This window comes from Paramisgurnus dabryanus, chromosome 8 (assembly GCF_030506205.2).
Source record: "Paramisgurnus dabryanus chromosome 8, PD_genome_1.1, whole genome shotgun sequence".
Taxonomy (NCBI): domain Eukaryota; kingdom Metazoa; phylum Chordata; class Actinopteri; order Cypriniformes; family Cobitidae; genus Paramisgurnus; species Paramisgurnus dabryanus.
Window position 1 is genome coordinate 13,006,402 of NC_133344.1, and position 20,057 is coordinate 13,026,458.

At 36.4% G+C, this 20,057-nt stretch overlaps 2 protein-coding genes across 4 annotated transcripts in view; both read right to left on the reverse strand.

The window, feature by feature from the left end:
* Positions 1 to 37: 37 nt before the first annotated feature.
* Positions 38 to 15,146, reverse strand: LOC135770757 (protein sel-1 homolog 3). The gene is made up of 23 exons (XM_065280540.2): positions 14,882 to 15,146; positions 14,307 to 14,799; positions 13,594 to 13,720; positions 13,255 to 13,376; positions 13,048 to 13,163; positions 11,432 to 11,493; positions 11,182 to 11,314; positions 10,883 to 11,000; positions 10,659 to 10,802; positions 9,984 to 10,183; positions 7,600 to 7,779; positions 6,330 to 6,449; positions 6,098 to 6,238; positions 5,856 to 5,918; positions 5,444 to 5,617; positions 5,181 to 5,308; positions 3,069 to 3,152; positions 2,849 to 2,939; positions 2,691 to 2,775; positions 2,358 to 2,467; positions 2,042 to 2,169; positions 1,567 to 1,669; positions 38 to 672 (listed from the first exon to the last, which is right to left on the reverse strand). Exons 1-23 carry the CDS (start codon positions 14,933 to 14,935, stop codon positions 532 to 534), a joined length of 3,117 nt encoding a protein of 1,038 aa, XP_065136612.1. The 5' UTR covers positions 14,936 to 15,146; the 3' UTR covers positions 38 to 531.
* A 419-nt stretch (positions 15,147 to 15,565) lies between these two features.
* stim1a (stromal interaction molecule 1a) overlaps positions 15,566 to 20,057 on the reverse strand; it is a 49,331-nt gene continuing 44,839 nt past the window's right edge. Inside the window, exons 12-14 of one of the 3 annotated variants that reach the window (XM_065280545.2) lie at positions 19,657 to 19,737; positions 18,564 to 18,939; positions 15,566 to 17,910 (exon numbers count right to left, since the gene is read on the reverse strand). In XM_065280545.2, the coding sequence (XP_065136617.1) occupies positions 17,388 to 17,910; positions 18,564 to 18,939; positions 19,657 to 19,737 (980 nt within the window). In that variant the 3' untranslated portion in view covers positions 15,566 to 17,387. The remainder of the gene's footprint in view (positions 17,911 to 18,563; positions 18,940 to 19,656; positions 19,738 to 20,057) is intronic. The other 2 variants (XM_065280541.2, XM_065280543.2) reach the window with 2 other exon arrangements.

Genomic DNA, 20,057 nt, shown 5'->3' on the forward strand with positions numbered 1-20,057 from the left:
AATTGGCATTCATTTAAAAAATTTGACTTTATTAAAAATAATTATTCTTTTAAAGTGACGAATTGTAAAATGTAAAAAAAATTGTTGTACTGTAGTAAAAGCATATGAAGGTTAAACTTAAAATCATATTCAATACATTTCAAACAGGTATGGTCAGATGGTTTTAAAAATTTCAAGAGTAATTTTTAACTCAGCACTAGAAAGGGACAAACGCAGCCTTTGGGTTAAATTAACCAAGAAAACGTTATATTTGATCCAACAATGGATTAAAACAACCCAACAGTTTGGGTTGAAAGTATTCAGCATAGGTTAACGATGTTGGGTTCGTCCCTTTTTGACCCAGCACTGGGTAAAAAATAACCCAGTATTTTTTAAGAGCGTAAATAAAACAAATATGAATTATAATAGATTAATTTATAATAATTATATAATGAAATTTGATTACATTATATTACACATCACCAAGTGCTCTGTAAGGAACCACAAAGGACACTGAATCTAAAATAGAAAAAAACAAAGTTATCTCTGGTTTTAAGATTCCTCCTCTTCATGGGCTTGGCTAGATGATGAAGATGATGTTTGTGAAGGTTGGGTTATGGCGGTCGTCCTCCTTTTGAAAAGTCCAAATATATAAGATAAAGTTCCCAATCCTGCTGAAACTGTGGCGATGAGCTATAGGAACAGAATCAGAGAAGGTCAATGTAAACATTTAAAGGAGACATTTCAAGACTTTTTTTAAGATGTCAAATAAATCTTTTGTTTCCCCAGAGTACATATGTAAAGTTTTAGCTCAAAATACCATGTAGATAATTAATAAAAAAATTGCCAATTTGTAGTTTTGAGCAAATTTTCCGTTTTTGGGTTTTCCCTTTTTCTCTTTTCCCGCCATTGAGTCGTCATCTTGTCAATTAAGAGAAAACATTTTCATAAAAAAAAAATATTACCCATTTTAAACTCTGTGTATGTTTTGATAATCTTTTTGAACTGATCTCTAACAAAATTCCTTTATAAAAATGCAATTATTTCAGCTTTTTGCTAAAAAAAATATTTTTAAAGAAAATGGCCAAACTTAAGAGTTTATAAGCAGAGAAAAAATGTAGATATGATGACGGGATTTTTTCCGTTTCGTTTGTTTGTTTATTTGAAAGCAGAGGGTCTGTTCCTCCATTTGATATATTTGTATGTTTATATATTTAAAGAAGAAAATATGGATAGTGCATATTAAGGGGCGGTATTATCCCCTTCTGACATCACAAGGGGAACAAAATACTTGCAGAGATTGGTTGACCAAAACTAAGTTACTGGGTTGTTCTTTATCACATTTTTTAGGTTGATAGAAGCACTGGGGACCCAATAATAGCACTTACACACCCTTTAAATGTGAAATATATACATTCAGAGCCATTAATCATTATGACGTTAACACAGCAACTCCAGACGTTTTCCAGTCATTAAAATAAGAAGTCAAACAACCAGGAGTTCATTCAGGTAGGTTCTTGGACCAGACATACGAATGCAAACAAAATGCAAACATCCGAATATAAGGGGTATATACGGTGCACAAACCTTTATTGCTGTATTCTTATCCATTTGGAAGGATTGCAGATGTGCATTGAAGAGCGCCAGTGTGCACGGCAGGTATGCATCAATGCTGTTGGTTTCTATACATCTACAGCACAAAAACAGAAAGAGACAAATCCAACAACAGAGTAAATAGTGAAATTATATCTTTCAAAATCCTTTTATAAAACAGACATATGTCTGTATTCTGATTGAATATAAAATGTATAATGATTTGTTGAATACGGATGCTTTAACTGGATAAAAATAATAATAATAATAATAATAATAAATGTATTTTATTTTATGTGTCATAAAATATATTATTATTATTATTATTATTATTATTATTATTATTATTTTTATTATTATTATTATTATTATTATTATTATTATTATTATATTATTATTATTATAATTATTATTATTTTTTTTATTATTTATAATAATAATAATAATAATAATTAATTTTTTGTCTCACCTTTGAAACAAGGTGGTGATAAGCTGCTGTTTGTCTGTTAGGTAGAGATGAAGCAAATTAAGTTCGGAAAGCAGATGGAATGGCAGAGACTCTCCCTCCTGAACCAGCAGGCCGAGGTTATACCAACCCTGAGGAGATACAAGTTATTATTACATCATCAAAAACATGCAGAACACACGGAGACCATAACAAATCCCAAAAAGCACAATCAACAACTCATAACGTTCAGAAAATATGCCCAGTTTTGTTTCTTGACTAAAAATTAAATGTTATTAATTACAGTATATAGGATCAGCTGGTCTCTGTCATCACGTACCTGTGGGTCCTTCTTGAGCGCCGCTTGCTTGTACATCTCAGCTGCAGACGACACCCGTTTTCTGCCAGAAGCCTGTCCATCATACAGCAGATCTCCCATTCGGATCAGTGCTGAGAGGGAAATAAAGATCAACGGTATACAGTATACCTAAAGGATCATGCATCTCAGGTGCATTTCAGTTTGAGTAAAGCCGACTGCCGCCCCTGTGGTTTCACAGAGTTTTTTTTTTTTTTTCAGAAATCTGTATTCTGCTATATGTACCATTATTATTTTAAAGACCCATGGTCAAAGCTTTTGTAACTTATATTTATTTCTTAATCGTAGTATATTTACCATAAGGAGAATGATCATAAGCCTGTATGGACATGTTATAGTATCTCAACAAGCAGTCAGTCACCAGCGCTGGATTCAGTGAGCGCTATAATGGAAAAAAGTCAGTGGTCAAAGCTGATATTCATTTCAATGTCAAGTAAGTTTTTAGACGGACTCACAGTATTGAGTTCACAGAGGTACGCCACATTAAACTGAGCGCCTTCAAAGCCACTCTCCGCCGCACTGAGATAATAAATCAAAGACATTATCCTGTAAAGAGCGAGAGAGAGAGAGATTGCGACAGCCTTTTCTGATGTAAATCCAATATGAATGCCATTAATATTTTTATTTTTAATGAGAATTGCAGATCAATTTCCTCATTGAATTGTAAAGCATTACCAGTCTCCTTTCAGATAGGCATTTAATCCTTTTCTTAAGACCGTTCCCAAATATCCATTCTGTTCAGATGCCCATTTAACCCACCTGAAGTCCAAAGAGAAAGAAAACAATGAGGGAGAAAAATCGGTAACACTTTACATGAAGGGGTGTTCATAAGACATGACACCTTTATAATCTTGACATGAACATGGAGATTTTATGCATTTTTTGACAAGTCAATTATGTCATTTTTAATGCAAATATGACATTGTTTGAGATGTCTTTACCACAACTTGATATTAACCAATACATCATATCAAACTGACATTACAAATACAACATAACTGACCACTTTTTACCAGCGATAATGAATGTGTCATTAAAATGTCATTAAGTATTAATACTTATGTCAAATAGTTTTATAACAGCATCATGAATATCTTCGGTTCATAATGTTTTTAAGTTTCCTCGAAGTGTTTATGAAATAAAATCAATAATAATAATAATAATAAATTTTATTTTATTCCATTTGGAGAATGAGTTACCTAAAAATAAATGAAAATAGTACAATAATGGATTAAGCCATGCAGCGTTGAGAAATGGTTAATTACATTTAATTAATTTAATAATTAATTTATTTTTTGTTAGTTTTTCTTCTATGTAAGAAAATTTCAGGACCCTCTGTGTAAGGTAGAACAAGTTTTGTTAGTTGTCAGTTTTTAATGTATTGTGCACAGACAGGTCAAAAGATTAAACTTTATGTTCTCTATGTTGCATTTTGTTACGGTATTTAAAATTATTTGAAATATTATTAACACTTAATGACATTTAAATGACAAGTTCAATTTGTACCACTGTAGTTGAGGTCAAGAAAAATATTCATGATGCTATTATAAAATTATTTGACAGCATTTTAAATAAAACATCAATAATAATAATAATAATAATAATAATAATAATAATAATAATAATAATAATAATAAACTAATAAACTAATAATAATATTAATAAACTAATAATAATAATAATAATAATAATAATAATAATAATAATAATAATAAACTAATAAACTAATAATAATAATAATAAACTAATAATAATAATAATAATAATAATAATAAATAATAATACACTAATAATAATAATAATAATAATAATAATAATCAACATAATAATAATAATAATAATAATAATAATAATAATAATAAACATAATAATAATAATAATAATAATAATAATACACTAATAATAATAATAATAATAATAATACTAAAACACTAATAATAATAATAATACTAAAACACTAATAATAATAATAATACTAAAACACTAATAATAATACTAAAACACTACCAATACTAAAACACTACCAATACTATCAATAATAACTATTATTATTATTATTATTATTATTATTATTATTATTATTATTATTATTATTATTATTATTATTATTAAATTTTAATGGCAGTTCAATGTAATGTTAAACCCCTAAAGCTAGGTAGTTTCTTAAGTTTGATAATTATTCTGCTATGTCATGTTTATGACAGATTTATGACAAGTTATGATGTATTAGTTTCTGTCAAGTTGTCATAAAGACATTTCAAACAATGTCATGTTTGCATAAAAAAATGACATAATTGAAAAAATGACACTTAATGACAGTTATCATAAATGTGCATAAAATCTCCTTCATGTTCATGATTATGAAGGTGTCATGTCAGTCTTATGAACCCCCCCTTCAAGTACAGCGTTACTAAAAAATCTATAGACTGTAAACAAATATATTTTTGCACTTAAATTTTTAAGTTTAATATACTTTATCAAGTCATTTCAACTGTATAGACAGTTTTAACTTGATTTAATAAGTTACAGCAACTCATCATTTGTCATAATAGTTTAAATGACTTATAAATCCTAGTTGATTAAACTTAAAAATGTTAGTGCAAAATACTTAAACATTTTTTTTACATAAGTATCTTTAAAAATTACTGATGCGAGATAGGACTTAGGAGGTATTTGCTCTTACATAAAATACATTTGTTTGTGTGAATTTAGTTTCCTTTTGTCTTACAAGTATAAAGTATATGCTGTTAACTTCAAAAAGGCACATATCGTATCTATCATACTTACAAAACAGCATCTCCTGGACGTCTGGCCACTTGACCAGGAATCCCATGAATCCATACATTAGCCAGTGCGATACCACCGTTCACATGACCTCTCTGAGCTGACCTCAGGTAACACTGATACGCTTTAAACTGAACACAGTCCAAAAAATTACGCGTGCACCTCATTTGAATGTGAAAATCATGCAGATTAACTACTAATAAATGATGATTATGTTTAGCAGAACACTATGTTTATGTTACACACATCAGCATTCAAGGACTTGCCTCATCTGCCGGGTGTCCAGGATAAAGACCTTGGTGGAACATAGCTCCTAGATTCATAGCAGCTTCAGCGTGACCTTTAGCATCCGCCTCCTCCCACAAATTGACAGCTCTCTCGTAATCCTTTTCAAAATTCTCATAGTACCAACCGAGAGCTGTGATGGCGGGAATGAACCCCTGCGAGACAACAACAGGTTCATAGGATCATCAAGAATAAAAATATATTCAAACATCAGGATAAATTGTAGGGCTATACTTTGTAATGCACCATAAGTTACATAAGCGTTTGCCGAATGCAGAAATGTAAAAAATGATATTATTGTTAATGTGTCGTTTTAGGATCTACAGTAGAGATGTCATTATTGAAAAATGTATAGTTTAAAGGGAAGGCAAATATGACACCTGCGAGATGTACCTGTTCTGCAGCTTTCTTCAAGAATGAAACGGCCTTCTGCACATCTTGTGCAACTCCTTGCCCCTATTTAAAGCAAGAATATTACACTACAACAGTTCCCTCTACTGGACAGACGTGATATTACTAAGAGATAAATGATCATAACTGCACTTCTCAGAGCCATAAGAAACAAGTGTGCCAAACTTTTTATTACAAATACTTGTGCATGTTATGATCAGAAATATTAAAGATGCAAATCTGACCGTGAGGAGGACGATGGCGTAATCGTGCATGGAGGCGGGATCATTTAGTCTGGTGGCTCCTCTCTCATAGTGTTTCACAGCTGTTTGAATATCTGGAGATACACCTTGCTGACCCCAGAATAACATACGACCCATCGCTTGCTAAAGAGAACATCAAAACCCATAAATGCAAACTTTAAAAACAGAGATGTTTTTTTACAGGATAGTAGAGTCTTTAAAAAGTGTTCAGTACCTCTGCTTCGGCCACTCCACTTCTTGCTTGAAGTTTAAGCCAGTGAAACAGATCGCCATTTTCATTAGTTTGGGCCTTCAAGGTCACTTCGTCATTTAAGCGTATTAACTCTACAAATGTCTATAGAGAGGATGAAATTTTACAGATTTGCATGGTACCAAAGATAAGATCAGGTGCCTTTACAGTAAAAACACAATGAAACTGCACAGAACATTACTTATCAATCCATTATCATTTAAAGTACAATGCGTAAACAAATTATTCAGTCAAGGTTGAAATAATGAAAATGTGAAAAATTATTTTGGGTCCTTGCAGTTAAAGGACAAGTTCGGTATTTTACACTTAAAGCCCTGTTTTCAGATTGTTTATGATGAAATAGAACGGTTTTGACTGAAATTTCGACGGCTGCCCTGAGAATTTTCGGATGATTGTGTTTCACCTCACACCTCTACAATGGGTTTAATGGTGCACTGGAACAATCCTTCCTAAAATGCATTAAACTTTCGTTTACAAAGATGTGAAACTCACCGAGTGGTCAGGGGTGTTCACTGATATGCTCACACAAAAATCGCTGCAAAAGATGCTTTCCAACAGCTGTTTAAGCATTCGTTGTTAACTTGTGGACCTATTTTTCCAAACGCCTCACACCCGTACATTCTTCCGCTGAGAGCTTGAATAATAAACACTCCAGCCCAAGTGGTGGCGCTAATCCGCCATTGCCAATAGCAAGAATTGAAACAAAGTTCCCGGCGCGGAGTAATACCGTACCTCACAGCACATCTTAATACAAGTCAATGGAGTTGGCAAAAACTACGATAAAACCTGTTGGAATGCGTATTTTGCAGCGATTTTTGTGTGAGCATACCAGTGAACACCCCTGACCACTCAGTGAGTTTCATGTCTTTGTAAACGAAAGTTTAATGCATTTTAGGAAGGATTGTTCCAGTGCACCTATCAACCCATTATCGAAAACAATCTGAAAACAGGGCTTTAAGTGTAAAATACCGAACTTGTCCTTTAAGTCAATGATCCAAGGTTTTATTAATAAAAAGTTAAAAACTTTAGCATTTACAGAAACTTTGTCGCACAAAAGTTTCCTTGTAGTGGAAAAAGGTTTTATAACGTTCTTCACATGCAGCAATGCCATAGAAACCCCATTTTTGGTTCTTCAAACCACCATTTAGTCATAGGACCTTAGAGGAACAATTTCTTTCATACCTTTATTATAATCTAAAGAACCGTTTTCACTACAAAAAGTTAGTGTCCTTACCTGTTCTGGTGTTGGTGTTTTATGATCTGTGCTGGTTTGTCTTGCGATGTTGATGTAATACGCATATGAAAGCTCAGGGTCCGGCGTCATGTCCAAATCACCAACATGGTGCATGTGTCCTAAACGCAGCAGGGCCAATCTCCAGTCACCCTGAGCTGCCAACAGGGACAGCAGCCAAGCCTACGGGGCAGTGCATTGGGTTATATTTCAAAATGCACATCACATTGCATATATAACATTTTATATTTCCTTGCAAAAACAATTGAGCCTTTCAAATGTTATGGTTCTGATTTTTTGCATTTAATTCTAAATAAAGACCTTAAATATGAGCTTAATGACAAAATTTCATTCAAAGTGATAGTCCTGGCCAAGCTGGGATTGGCTGGTTGATGGTCTCGCACATAAGGTTGAGCGTTTATGGATCACTTTTTGTAAGGTTTAAACACTAAACAAATAAGGCAACATCTCTTTTCCAAAAGCACCTAGTCTATTATCTTAGTTCACCCAAAAATGAAAATTTTGTCATCATTTACTCACGTTTTGTTGTTACAAATAGGCATGGGCCGGTTACCAGTTTTAAAGTATATTGAGGTTTAAAACACTCAAGCTTTCAAAACCACTAAAATATTTTGTGATACCGTCTCCAAGGTCATGTGTAGTGCTGGACAAAGATTAATCGCGATTAATCGCATACAAAATAAAAGTGATTTTTTTTTGCATAATATATGTGCGTGTACTGTGTCTAATTATTGTGTATATTTAACACACACACACACACACATTCATATATTCATTTCAGAATTGTTTTACATATATATATATATATATATTTTTTTTTTTTTCATTTTTTTTTAATATAGAATATATAAAAATATAAATAAATATATATATAAACATGTAAATGTTTTTTAAATACATACATGAATGTGTGTGTATATATTTATACATAATAATTACACACAGCACATACTCATATATTATGCCAAAAAAAAAATCACTTTTATTTTGTATGCGATTAATCGCGATTAATCTTTGCCCATGTGATTGATTTGATGCTTACATTTAATATACATCACAAAAATATTATCTATTTTTAAAAGCATTTTATAATTTAAAAGGCTTTACTTTTACCTGGCATTTGAAAATAACAAATTTTAGTGTTGCAATGGCAGGGTTTCCCGCAGAAAATTTGTTAGTTAAGGTGGTAGGGTTGTGCGGGTGGGCGGGCCGGGGGCGTGGCAATCAAAGGGGCGGTAAGCCATGATAAAAATATTTTTATTTAAAACACTCAAATAAAACTCAATTTTAAAGAAAGTATGACAGAAAATGAATACATACTAGATTATTAATGAATTAAATGTTTTATCAACTGGCTAGTTATCCTCCAGACAGTGACGGACCACATCTTTTTCTCATTTCGGCCATGTGAAGCGCGTCCACGCTATTCTCCGAGATGCACTTGACGGGCTTTTGTGAAGGGAATTTTTTTTTTTTGGACGACCTAGTTAAGGTGGTAGAGTTTCCCAGCTTAGGTGGGCCGCCCGAACTGAAAAGTGCTGCGGGAAACCCTGAATGGCAATACCGCAACACAGTTAAACCGTGTTATTTTTGCTAAAGGTTATCATACCGCCAGAATCTTATACCGGCCCATGCTTTGTTACAAACCTATAGCTTTTTCCTACTCTGGAAGTTAATGGTTACCATCATTTATCAAAATTTCTTCTTTTGTGTTCCCCAGAAAAAAGAAATTCATACAGGTTTACAACAACAGAAGGATGAGAAAATGAACTATCCCTTTAAATTATTAAAAATCGCCTTCGCCCTCTTATTCAATTGCACATTCCCTATTTATCTTTCCTAGCCTAATACTATAGAAAGCTACTAGGCCTGGAGTTGGTGATGTTTCTTAGTAAAGAAACACTACACGCCTGCACACATCCAGTATGCTTCCTACAGAACGTCAAGTCAAAAAAGACGGCGATTTAGATTTAGCACTACAAGTGACCCTGGACTAAAAATTGCTACTTAAAATACAGTTTATCCAACAAACCCAGTTCTGAAGGTCACCATTGTTGTTATGGTTGTCAGGTACTTGCGCACACCCGCAGACTGGATACGTATCCGCATAATGTCACAGCTTTCACAGATTTAAGTGGAAATTATACAGGTGTTCAGAGATTTGCTTCAAAGTGCAAGTTGTTTTAAAACCCAAAATGCCACTGTTGTGTAAATGTACAGCAGAAACAAACTTTGCTGTTTTTTGTTGGAAACGTTCCTAAAGGCAAACCACAAATCTCAATGTTTGATCCATTTTACATCACTCTTACTGTATGTTGCTTTTGATACAGCACCTGCTAAATGAATATGCCGAAATGGAAATACACCTTGTATGGCTGTCTCTTAACTCCAAACCCACTGCTATAGAGAACAGAAGACAGATGAAGTGCTCTGTAGTCCCCCAAACATCCAGACTGCAGTAAGAAAGGCATCAGTTTGTTTATAACATCCAGTCCATCAGCTGCGCTCAGTTTACGCAGGACATAAGAATACAGCGCCCGACCCACCGTAGAGGCCATCACGCTACCTATAAAAAAAAAGACCAGATAAATCAGTGGTCTTCAACATGGTGCCCACGGGCACAGTCCGCGAGTTGCCCTCCAAAGCACATTCTATTAATAACCTCAATTTTAATATTTATTTATTACTTATTTTTATATTAGCTTGGCTTCTTTTATGCATGTTAACATTTTAAACAATTATATATATATATAAAAAAAATGTGTTACATGTAAAATAAAATAAAACTCAACAGTGTTGAGTAGACCATCAAAAAAGCCCTCCAGATTGTTTTATCCATTATCCAGTTGGAGACCCCTGGTATAAATATATATATTTAACTTTTACATTACATTTCTATACATTTTACAGCTGTTGCTAGTTAAGGTGTGCCACTGTTTGGCAGCATTTTTTGATATTTTATTGTACCACACAAATTAAGCAATGTGAAACAAACCATATTCATGAATGAATTTTGCATTGTATGCCGTGTATAATCGTACCATGTTTTTGTGACAGCAGCTTAGTCAATCGTGCCACTCGACGTCTGTAAGGATTTGCTGGTGATTCCATAAAAGTAGATTGTTCTGTTGTGATCTCTGTACTGTGATTTAGTAGCAGCTCGGTGTAGGTGTCCAAACAACTGCCTGGATGTAAACAGTAATGTAAAGGTCAAGTTTTTATTACGGTTTTAATGTGACATCTGATGAACTTAAAGGGAACTTACCAGACAGCCTCTTTACACCTCTGTAGCTGAAGAAAAGATCGGATTTGAATTTCTGACATGATTGCATCCATCCAGATATATTCACCTTTGCGATTATATGAGGAAGTTCAATTTCAGCCTGCAGGAAATAAAAAAATGTTGTGCTTAATCCAGAACTACACTTTCTTTTTCTCTAAAATGGAGAGCTTGAATGCACTTTAATTAGTTTTTGTGCAAAGTACACGTTAGTGATCCTATCAAGAACATTCCTGTTTCATAATTTTAAATATATCATATAAGAACATGTTTAGATATCATACCGGGTCAGCAGGCAGTCCCTTTGTGCGATAAAGTGTAGTCGGTCCAAAATATCCTTCAATGCCCCTAGCAAATTTACCACCACCAATAACAAAATAACCGTGGGTGTCATCCAGCATAGGGTTAATTCCAAACCTGTCACAGAGATCACAAAACATCACAGTCCTTATATTGAAGCATGCAACAGTATAATGAAACACAACTGCATGCTTTACTGAAGTTGAGTCATGTAAACAAGATGAAGGATCTTACACGTGCTCAAAACTTTTTATAAACTGCTCCTGTCCATCAGTGCATGCAATTGAAATCTTTGCCTAGAAAAGAAATGTAAAAATGGGATTTAAAGAGAAGTATTTTCCCATACGGCAAAAAAAAAAAAAAAAAAATCTCTAACCCAAAATAGGTTTAAAATTAAATAGATGCTAAATACATTTTGTAGAAAGTAAATCTTATTAAATATTTAAAGCCATTTTATAAAATATAAAAGTTTGTATAAAATGTATACATGTATAAAATATACAATTATAAGAAAAGTTTGCAGTTGAAAATATCTTTGTGGGTTTATACCATACGAAGGTTTTCTTCCAATGGGACGTGAATATAAATGCTTTAAAATAAAATTGACACATTTTACAAAAAAGGCCAAAAATAAATTTGTGAAAAATATTTTTGTAAACATTTTAAAATATATTTAAGCACATATATTTTTGGCCATTTTTTGCATATTTTGAAATGCATTTAAAATTATATTTGAAAATATTTTTTGATATATGGGTTGCAAAAGAAGAGGTCTACAGAAAAATAACTATTATATGTTTGCTACAAAATAATAAATCCAGCACGTCAGTAAAAACATGCATTTCATTTTAGGGTTTAGCGAAGATTCTCTTTGTTATTTTTGAATGATTTACTTTAAACAACATAGAAATACACAAACTGTAAAAAGCAACCTACTATTTTATGTTTTGACTGACTTGTAATGTTTTTTACTTAAGTTAAAGTAACATAATACAAATAATTTAATATAGTTTTTTTTACAGTGCATATGGTTATAGATGTTTTAAAGGTGCAGTGTGTAAATTTTTGCGGCATCTAGTGGTGAGGTTGTGAATTGCAACCAATGGCTCAGTTCACTGTTCTTTCCTCGCTTTTGAAACGCATAGAGAAGCTACAGTAGCCATCACCAAAATAAAATTACATAGACTGAGACAACTTTGTAAAAAAAAGTTTGTCTGTTAAGGGCTTTTGTTAGAAACATGGCGGCACAAAATGGCGACTTCCACGTAAGGGGACCCTCGGGTATGTAGATAAAAACGTCTCATTCTAAGGTAATAAAACATAACAGTTCATTATAAAACGGTCTTTATACACCCCTGATAATATAGTTTTGTATATTATTTTGCATTTCTGTCAAGAGATTCTTTTAAAAATTACACACTGCACCTTTAAAAATTTTATCATGACTAAATGATTTGCATTATTTGCATCTAAGCAGCATTCAAAGTTGGTCACCAATTTCTCAAGGCACATATCTGATCTCGAAAAAATCCAATAGGCTTTATGCCCAGCTGCACTACTTCCTGAACTTCAGCCAGCTCCTTGTTTCCTGTCTGCCATAATTGGACAAACTGATTAATCCAGGTGTGCCTGACCTCAGTAGTCACAAACAAACTGATTCATCCAGGTGTGCCTGACCTCAGTAGTCACAACAACAATAATCAGACACACCTGGATTAATCAGTTTGTCCAATAATGGCAGACAGGAAACACAGAGATTATTTTAAAAGCTAAAACGAATACCTAACTATTACATCATTAGAACATATGCGTGGTTTGCACATATGCATAAACAACCATTCCGGTCTCACCAATCTTCCCAGAATCTCCAGGCTGAGACGACACCACTGACCAATAGGAACCTTGAAAGGCGAAAGAAACGCTGACGATTGACCAGAATCTCCGACCAACTGCACGTGAATCTGACCTGAATGAATCAGATAAATGAGCAAACCCAATAGGCGATCATAAAATAATGTCAATAACAGTCAGAGGTCATCAAGAGGTTGCATGCTCACTGGCGTTAGTCAGGAACAAGGCAGGCGTGGTATAATTATTCTCAGCATCAATGTGGTACAGAAGGCCACACAGATGACTACTGCAGGGCTTCGTCAGCCAAACCCAGAGTGAAAAGGCACACCTAAAAAGAAGAAAAAAAAAAATTGCTAGCAGATTTAGACATTCGACTATTGAACAGGGTTCCCACGGGTCCTTGAAAGTTTGTGAATCTGGGGGGAAATAATTAAATGCCCTGGGAAGTTTTTGAAAATATACATAGATAGATACAGGTCATTGAATCCATTTTATGCAAGAAGTTTTCTGGAAACAAAATCCAATAACAAGATAGTCAGTCTTACCAGGGTTGGTAGATGGATTTGATTCTTAATCCTTCTAACAATTCACTTCTGAATGGCTCCAGGGTTTTTATGATCCCAAAATTCTCACCAGTAGATGCATACATCGTGGAAAGAAGAATGGCCACCTCTTACAAACAGAGATTTAAAAAAATAAATAAAATGTGTGCCAAACTTATTTCAATGTAACATCAAGATGGTTTACTGCAACACTTTCAAAGCAAAAAATTCAAACATTATTATGGAAACAAATCAAAATGTGATTGTTGCTATTAACATTTCACTATAAGTGTCCTTAAACTGTAAAAAAGCACTACGGTATTAAACAAGGATATAGACCTATGAGGCAGCACCTAAAACAAACTTACTTTTATTTACATATTCATTCACCATAATATAGCATTGACATGGCAATCATATCACATTTCATGGCTAAATACAATGCATTTTATGCTGCTTAAAGTTTTTCAGTCAAGCCAGATTGGCTTAACAAGTCATTTCAATTTACCATTTCAAATTTTATTAAATAAGTTTGCATCAAACTTAATTAATGAGTTGAAGTAATGTAAAACCATGCAAAACCAAGTAGGCTAATTTAAAGGCAATAAATTATTTCTCAAGTGTCCTACATGGTATGATCATGCGAAGCAAAGTATAAAAGCATAGCCCTTTTTTATAAGATGCTACTGTACACTGAACAACACAAAAGTCGTTACCATTTTCTTTTGCGCATTGTGGCCTCGCGTCTCCACGGACTCGCTGGAGCAACGCTGCGTCCCAGCTGGCGCAAACCAGGTGCTGCTTCACGGGTCGACTCAGAGGTGTCTGAACATCGAGGGATGCAGTTACTTTAGCCACGGAATATCTGTCCGGTTCTGGGGATTGGTCAGAGCCGATCCAGCCACGCAACAAACAACTGAGCACCCAATCTGAACCGCGTACCATCCAGTCGGGCCGATACACAAGCCAGTCGGGGAAACGCACGGTCAACACTCTGGTTCTGGTACGTCCGGGCTCGCAGGTCCAATATTTGTGGAAAGCGATTACAGTGGATCCAGTGTCGAAAGAAACCAGAAGCTGGACGTGCGCCACCGACGACTCGGAACAGGAGTAGAGGATGCGTAACGGATACCTTGAGACCGGCGCGTAAGGTGCGTTAAGAAAAGCCACATCGGCTGTTAAATAGCTCAAGCATGCAGTTGAAGAAATCTGGTTGTAAACAAAATAATGCATTTTCTTCACATAACGGGACATTTATGTTTCCAAACATAATTTTAGGCACAATACTTACCAAGATATAGAGAGGTAAACACAGCCAGTTGACACTTTTTGCCAGCTCTCCCATTGTAAAGTCATTCAATAGGCAGTGGTTAAAATGTTTAATATTTTGCTGCGCTCATGGTGCGCAAAAGATTGCGTTATTTGTCTGTTTGCGCAATATCTGCTAACTTCTGGTTTCTTGTGTACGTGGTCAAATAACAAAGCAGCCACTAAGGGACTTCAACAAGGCCGGAATAACATCCTGTTAAAGCGGCAGGTGTAGTAGCTTAAGTAAATAAGATCGACAGTTACACCCTTTTCTTATTGGATAATGATGATGATGCAGCAGTTTAAGTTGCTTGTCTGCCAGTAGCCTACTTTCTTATATGCACATGCCATGTAGGTTCTTATTTACACATGTGATCTGGGCACTGTAATTCAATGTTGGCAGTCGATTCAACCCTGATCACTTCAATTACATAACGGGAACTACATTTATAAAAAAATATATACTGTAGCATAGCCATAATCTTACTGTATATGTCTGGGTTGTCCCTTGTGACAACATACCCCACATATATGGTGGCATGCAACGTGCCATACTGGGCTTGTTGTCACAAAATGTCTGATAAACTTTTCTATATACAATAAATTGTGGAAAATGCTTGGCTTTTATGCAGCCCTCTCCCATATATTCATAAAAAAACTTGTTCACTCATGTTTTAAAACATTTTATTGCTTTCATGCAGGAGTGCCATAAAATTTGTAGACTACAGTTATGAACATTACAGATGCAAAATCATTTTTTTTCTCTTCTCACCTCTCCCTGTACAGTAAAGGCATAAACAGCTCAAACAGAGAATTGAGTGGGGACTATTTAAAGCGGGGACGGTGTCAAAACGTCCGCCGTCTCTCTTTGAGAACTGCTGTTGAGAACATGCATCAACACAGTGGACCAGACTGATACCGACACTCACCGATTAAACAGCTGCTTCGTGCAAAGGACGCACAAACGAAACAAACACATCTGTACGGTTTACAGATTAACCGTTTGGTCGATATACATTGGTGTTTTTTTACCAATTAATACAAAAGAAATGACAGAGGAAACAGACAGCAGATGACTCCAGGCCAAAACCGAACGGATCCGCCCCAAAATCCAGATCCGTGCCGGAGTCATCTGCTGTCTGTGAATTTCGTGCAGTGCTGCTTTGGTTGTCTCCGGGTTCGTGGATGCATTCAAAACCTGTGGGTATAAAACAAATAAAATGCATAGTGACATCCCTTACCAAGATTGGTTGTTTTATCTGCTTTACTTGGGAAGTGTGCTTATCATTTTTAGTGCTCTTTAAAGATTAAGTTCTTCTAAGTTAATCTGACAATTTTTCACCTGGCCTGCTTTCGAATAAAATAAAGGAGCACTGAAAATCGAAGATAAACTTATTGCGAGTTGGATTGACTGGTTTATATGGAGCGTCATCAACAAGAACAAAATAAATACAAGCTTTTTTAAAGATGATGTCAGTCTAGAATTATTTTACCGAAATTTAGACAACTTGCACCTTTACGAAAGCCTGGTCCAAGCCTCAGAACAGATGTTGCAATGCTAAAATATAAACTTGAAGTATTACATTTCTTAGACGGGGGCTTTGGCACTTCCAGTTGTAGCAAGTCTCGTAGCAACTCTTATTCTGACATTGAGCCTAACATACAAGAAAGTTTATAGCGAAAAAACAACAACACATTGAAACATTCATGTGCATATTCACAAACCACCTTATATTTTCTTAATGATTTGGAATGATCGACAAATTTTCGAATTGCTTGCTTTCAGTCACATCCCAGGAATCCCTGAAGCCTCGGACATACGTTCATTGCCTTGATTAATGTAAATGTTTTATCGTGTGTTCCAGCATGTTCTCAATTTTTCTTTTTGCAAATCAACATTCAGAAATAGTGCAACAGATTTAAGGGGGGTTCGAACCCACAGTTCAGCCCTTTAACAGTTCTCACCAATGACAAACACTGACCGAGGAGTACCGCAATACGTTCAGTTGACGATTTGTTTTAATGCTAAAAAAAACTAAGGAGAGAGTGTTCTGATAGAAACAAAAGAACCAGGTTATTGTGTTTAAGCAAAGGGGAACAAGAACCAAGCAAACATCTAGGAGCATTCAAAGTTCAATCAAACAAAGGCGAAGACATGCAAACTGATACGGATTACACAAGGAAAGAAAAGTCCATCAGAGGGAAGAACCCTTGGAAAGTCTGGCACCGTCTCCTGATGAATAAATAACGCAATACAATCCCTTCCAGAAAAAGTTGATGTTCCCAAGGGTGTTTTACCAACCGACCTACCCACCCACATAAATCATGCTATTGTTCCTTAAGGTCGTCTGAAAAACATTTCCACAGAAACATAGTAAGAATTGTAGTTGTGCCTTAACTTCTGATGGGAGGGGGACAAATCAAAAACAATCATAGTAACAATACAACCCAAAGAAATGGGGGAAAGTCAAACAAAACAGTTGTCCAGTTTATTTCTTCTGCTTCTTGAAGATCTTGAAGGTGTGTTTCTTGCGACTGGCAGCTGAATCAGTCTCTTCACCTGTAGAGCCGCTGTCCTCTTCTAGGGGGCTCTTTTTTGAGGATATTTGGGGGTTGCGACTTCCCACCTTCCCACCGGTCTGTCCAGTGGGTGATGGCGTGTCAGGCTCCGTGGAGTTCGGGCTCAGGGAGCGCGAGGACTCGGACATGGACATCGCCACCTGCGAGCCATGGATCTCGCTCATGCTGCCAGATTTCTCGTTGTTGGACAACTTCTTCATTAATATGGGACTATCGGGTGGTCCGTCGGGAGAGGCACCTTCATCTTGGACACGGTTGCCTCCGTTGGAAGTTTGCGAGTGGGATGTGGAGCCCTCCTCGGACCTTGTGAAGGGGCCGTGCAGGAGGGAAGTGGGCTTTACAGGGAAGGATTTAGAACTGTAGGAAAGCCGTAGTTGCTCGCCGGTCTGGGATATACATAGGGAGGAATCGGAGTCAGAGCGGTTCAGGTCCCTGTGAAAGAAAAGGTGAGATTAGCTTTGAGTATGTAATAACCTGACAACACACAATATAAATAACCAAGGTGTTGGTTTTAGTGTGAATGTGGAATAGTACGATAGTGGCCAACAGTGATGGGACAGGAAATTGAGGGGTGGCATCGCCATATCAGGCTTGTTTAGTGTAACCAGCTTTGTTGAAAACGATAGGAGTGATCTAGTTTTGCTTTATCTTGGGATTTTGTCTTACTGACTTGTTTGGGGCAAGCGTTATATTATCAGTTCCTGGTAAAGCCAAATGTTTGACCCAAAACCATTTTTTCTTTGTTGGAAACATGCAGGCTGGTTTTAAATCAGGCGTTAGCACAAACATACTGTCAACAACACCATGCCAGATATGCCCAAACCTTTTGCGATGAAAATCTGTGCACAGAAAGCCAACACCAATTACGTCAAAAACGTACAAATTAAAATGGTTAATGCAGTGCAAGGGATGCAAAAACAGATGTTATAGGCCAAATTACAAAGCCAATGTGTCAATCATTGCCTCAAAAAGCAAACCCAGCAAGTGGTAATTCAAGAAAAGCATGAAGTGTTTGAGGTAAATCAGTGTTGTTTTGGACTCCGTCCCAAGCTCATGCCAACAAGCCCAGCATAATGAACCAATACCCATAGCTGCCGGAGAGGTTGGGGCGTTGAGGGATTGTCTCATCTGGGAGGTCTGGGATGGTATCCATGGGCTGGAAATGTGTGGAGTGATAGTGGGATGAATGAGGGGCGGCAATGTGGAAAGAGGAGGAGTGGGAAGGGTGCGATGAGGAGGCGGAGAAGATGGCGGGATGAGACACGGCTGAGGAAAGCGGGGGCAGTCCCAGAGCGTCGTAGTGCCCGAACGATTGGCTGCGTGTCGGCCGCAGCACCTCCATAGATCTGGACGAGTACAAGCTACCCTCCCCTTTTTGCCTGAAACTGTCTACCAACCTCTGAGAGCCCAGGACAAGCTGCGGGTCAATGTGCCGTTGACGAAGTGACATCATACTGGGAGCTGTGGGAGCACAAAATAGTACGATCAGTCAGAGCGGTAATACAGAGCATGCGGACACTAACAAACATTTGTGGGGTGATTGGTGCAGGCTGAAGGAGGAACAGTGGGGAAACTCTGGTGACACTTCTAAAAAAGGAGAAAGGTACAGGGGTGTACAGGCTCAGAAACGGACATCTAAGGAAACTGGGGATAACCTTTGACTCTTAATTGCATATCTTCCTCTTGTACTTCCTATTATGAGAGTTACTAAGATCAAAATTACGACATATAACCTATGCAAAAGTGTTTATTAAACTTAGAAGAAATGTTGCATGCTGAAAGTCTAGTGTGACCATGGCATAAGCCAGGGATGGGCAACTTCGGTTCTGGAGGGCCGGTGTCCTGCAGAATTTAGCTCCAACTTGCCTCAGCACACCTGCCTAAAAGTTTCAAGTATACCTAGTAAGACTTTAATTGGCTGGTTCAGGTGTGTTTAATTATGGTTGGAACTAAACTCTGCAGGACACCGGCCCTCCAGGACCGAAGTTGCCCATCCCTGGCATAAGCCATGGACAAGCGCAAGATTAAGAGGTGAGGACACTGTTTGGACTGACTGGTTGTGGTGTTTTCTGCCCAGTGCCCCCTTGTGGTAGGGTTCCTGGGCAGCATAACACTTTAACAGAGAGTGGTTTAAAGAGACAAAAGGAAATAAAAAGAGGGCATGGTAATGTAGCCCACCAGAGTACTTCCAAAACGAATGGCAGCCCAAATTCAAAGACGACAGATCACTTGCTCGACGGCCCATTAGCCAGGGTGCATCTGGAGGGGGTAAGGGGCAAGGGCAAGTGCGACTGTTAATAGGTTAAGTACTAACACAGAACGATAAAACAGATTTATAATCGCACATACATCAGCAACACCCCATTTCACCAATGGTTTGTTCCTCATTCATTACTAGTCTACCAAAGTTTGTCGTTCTTTAGGTTTTTAACGAGTGGCGGCCAGTGACTACGTTTCCGAGGGAGCATGTATTTAGCCCATCATGTAAAAATGTGTTCGGCGCGTCATGTAAACCTATGCGGATCACGCGTCATGTCAAAATACGTTTCTGCTGCAGACACTTTGGAGGGGTGTATGAT

Bases quoted from the DNA above. Each gene is read 5' to 3' on its own strand.
- LOC135770757 (XM_065280540.2), bottom strand. From the start codon at position 14,935: ATGGGAGAGCTGGCAAAAAGTGTCAACTGGCTGTGTTTACCTCTCTAT. The intron at 11,494-13,047 runs GTGAGACCGGAA...TTTCTTTTCTAG, and splicing joins TGGAGATTCTGGGAAGATTG to GCAAAGATTTCAATTGCATG. The intron at 1,670-2,041 runs GTGAGACAAAAA...TTTGTGCTGTAG, and splicing joins ATCACCACCTTGTTTCAAAG to ATGTATAGAAACCAACAGCA.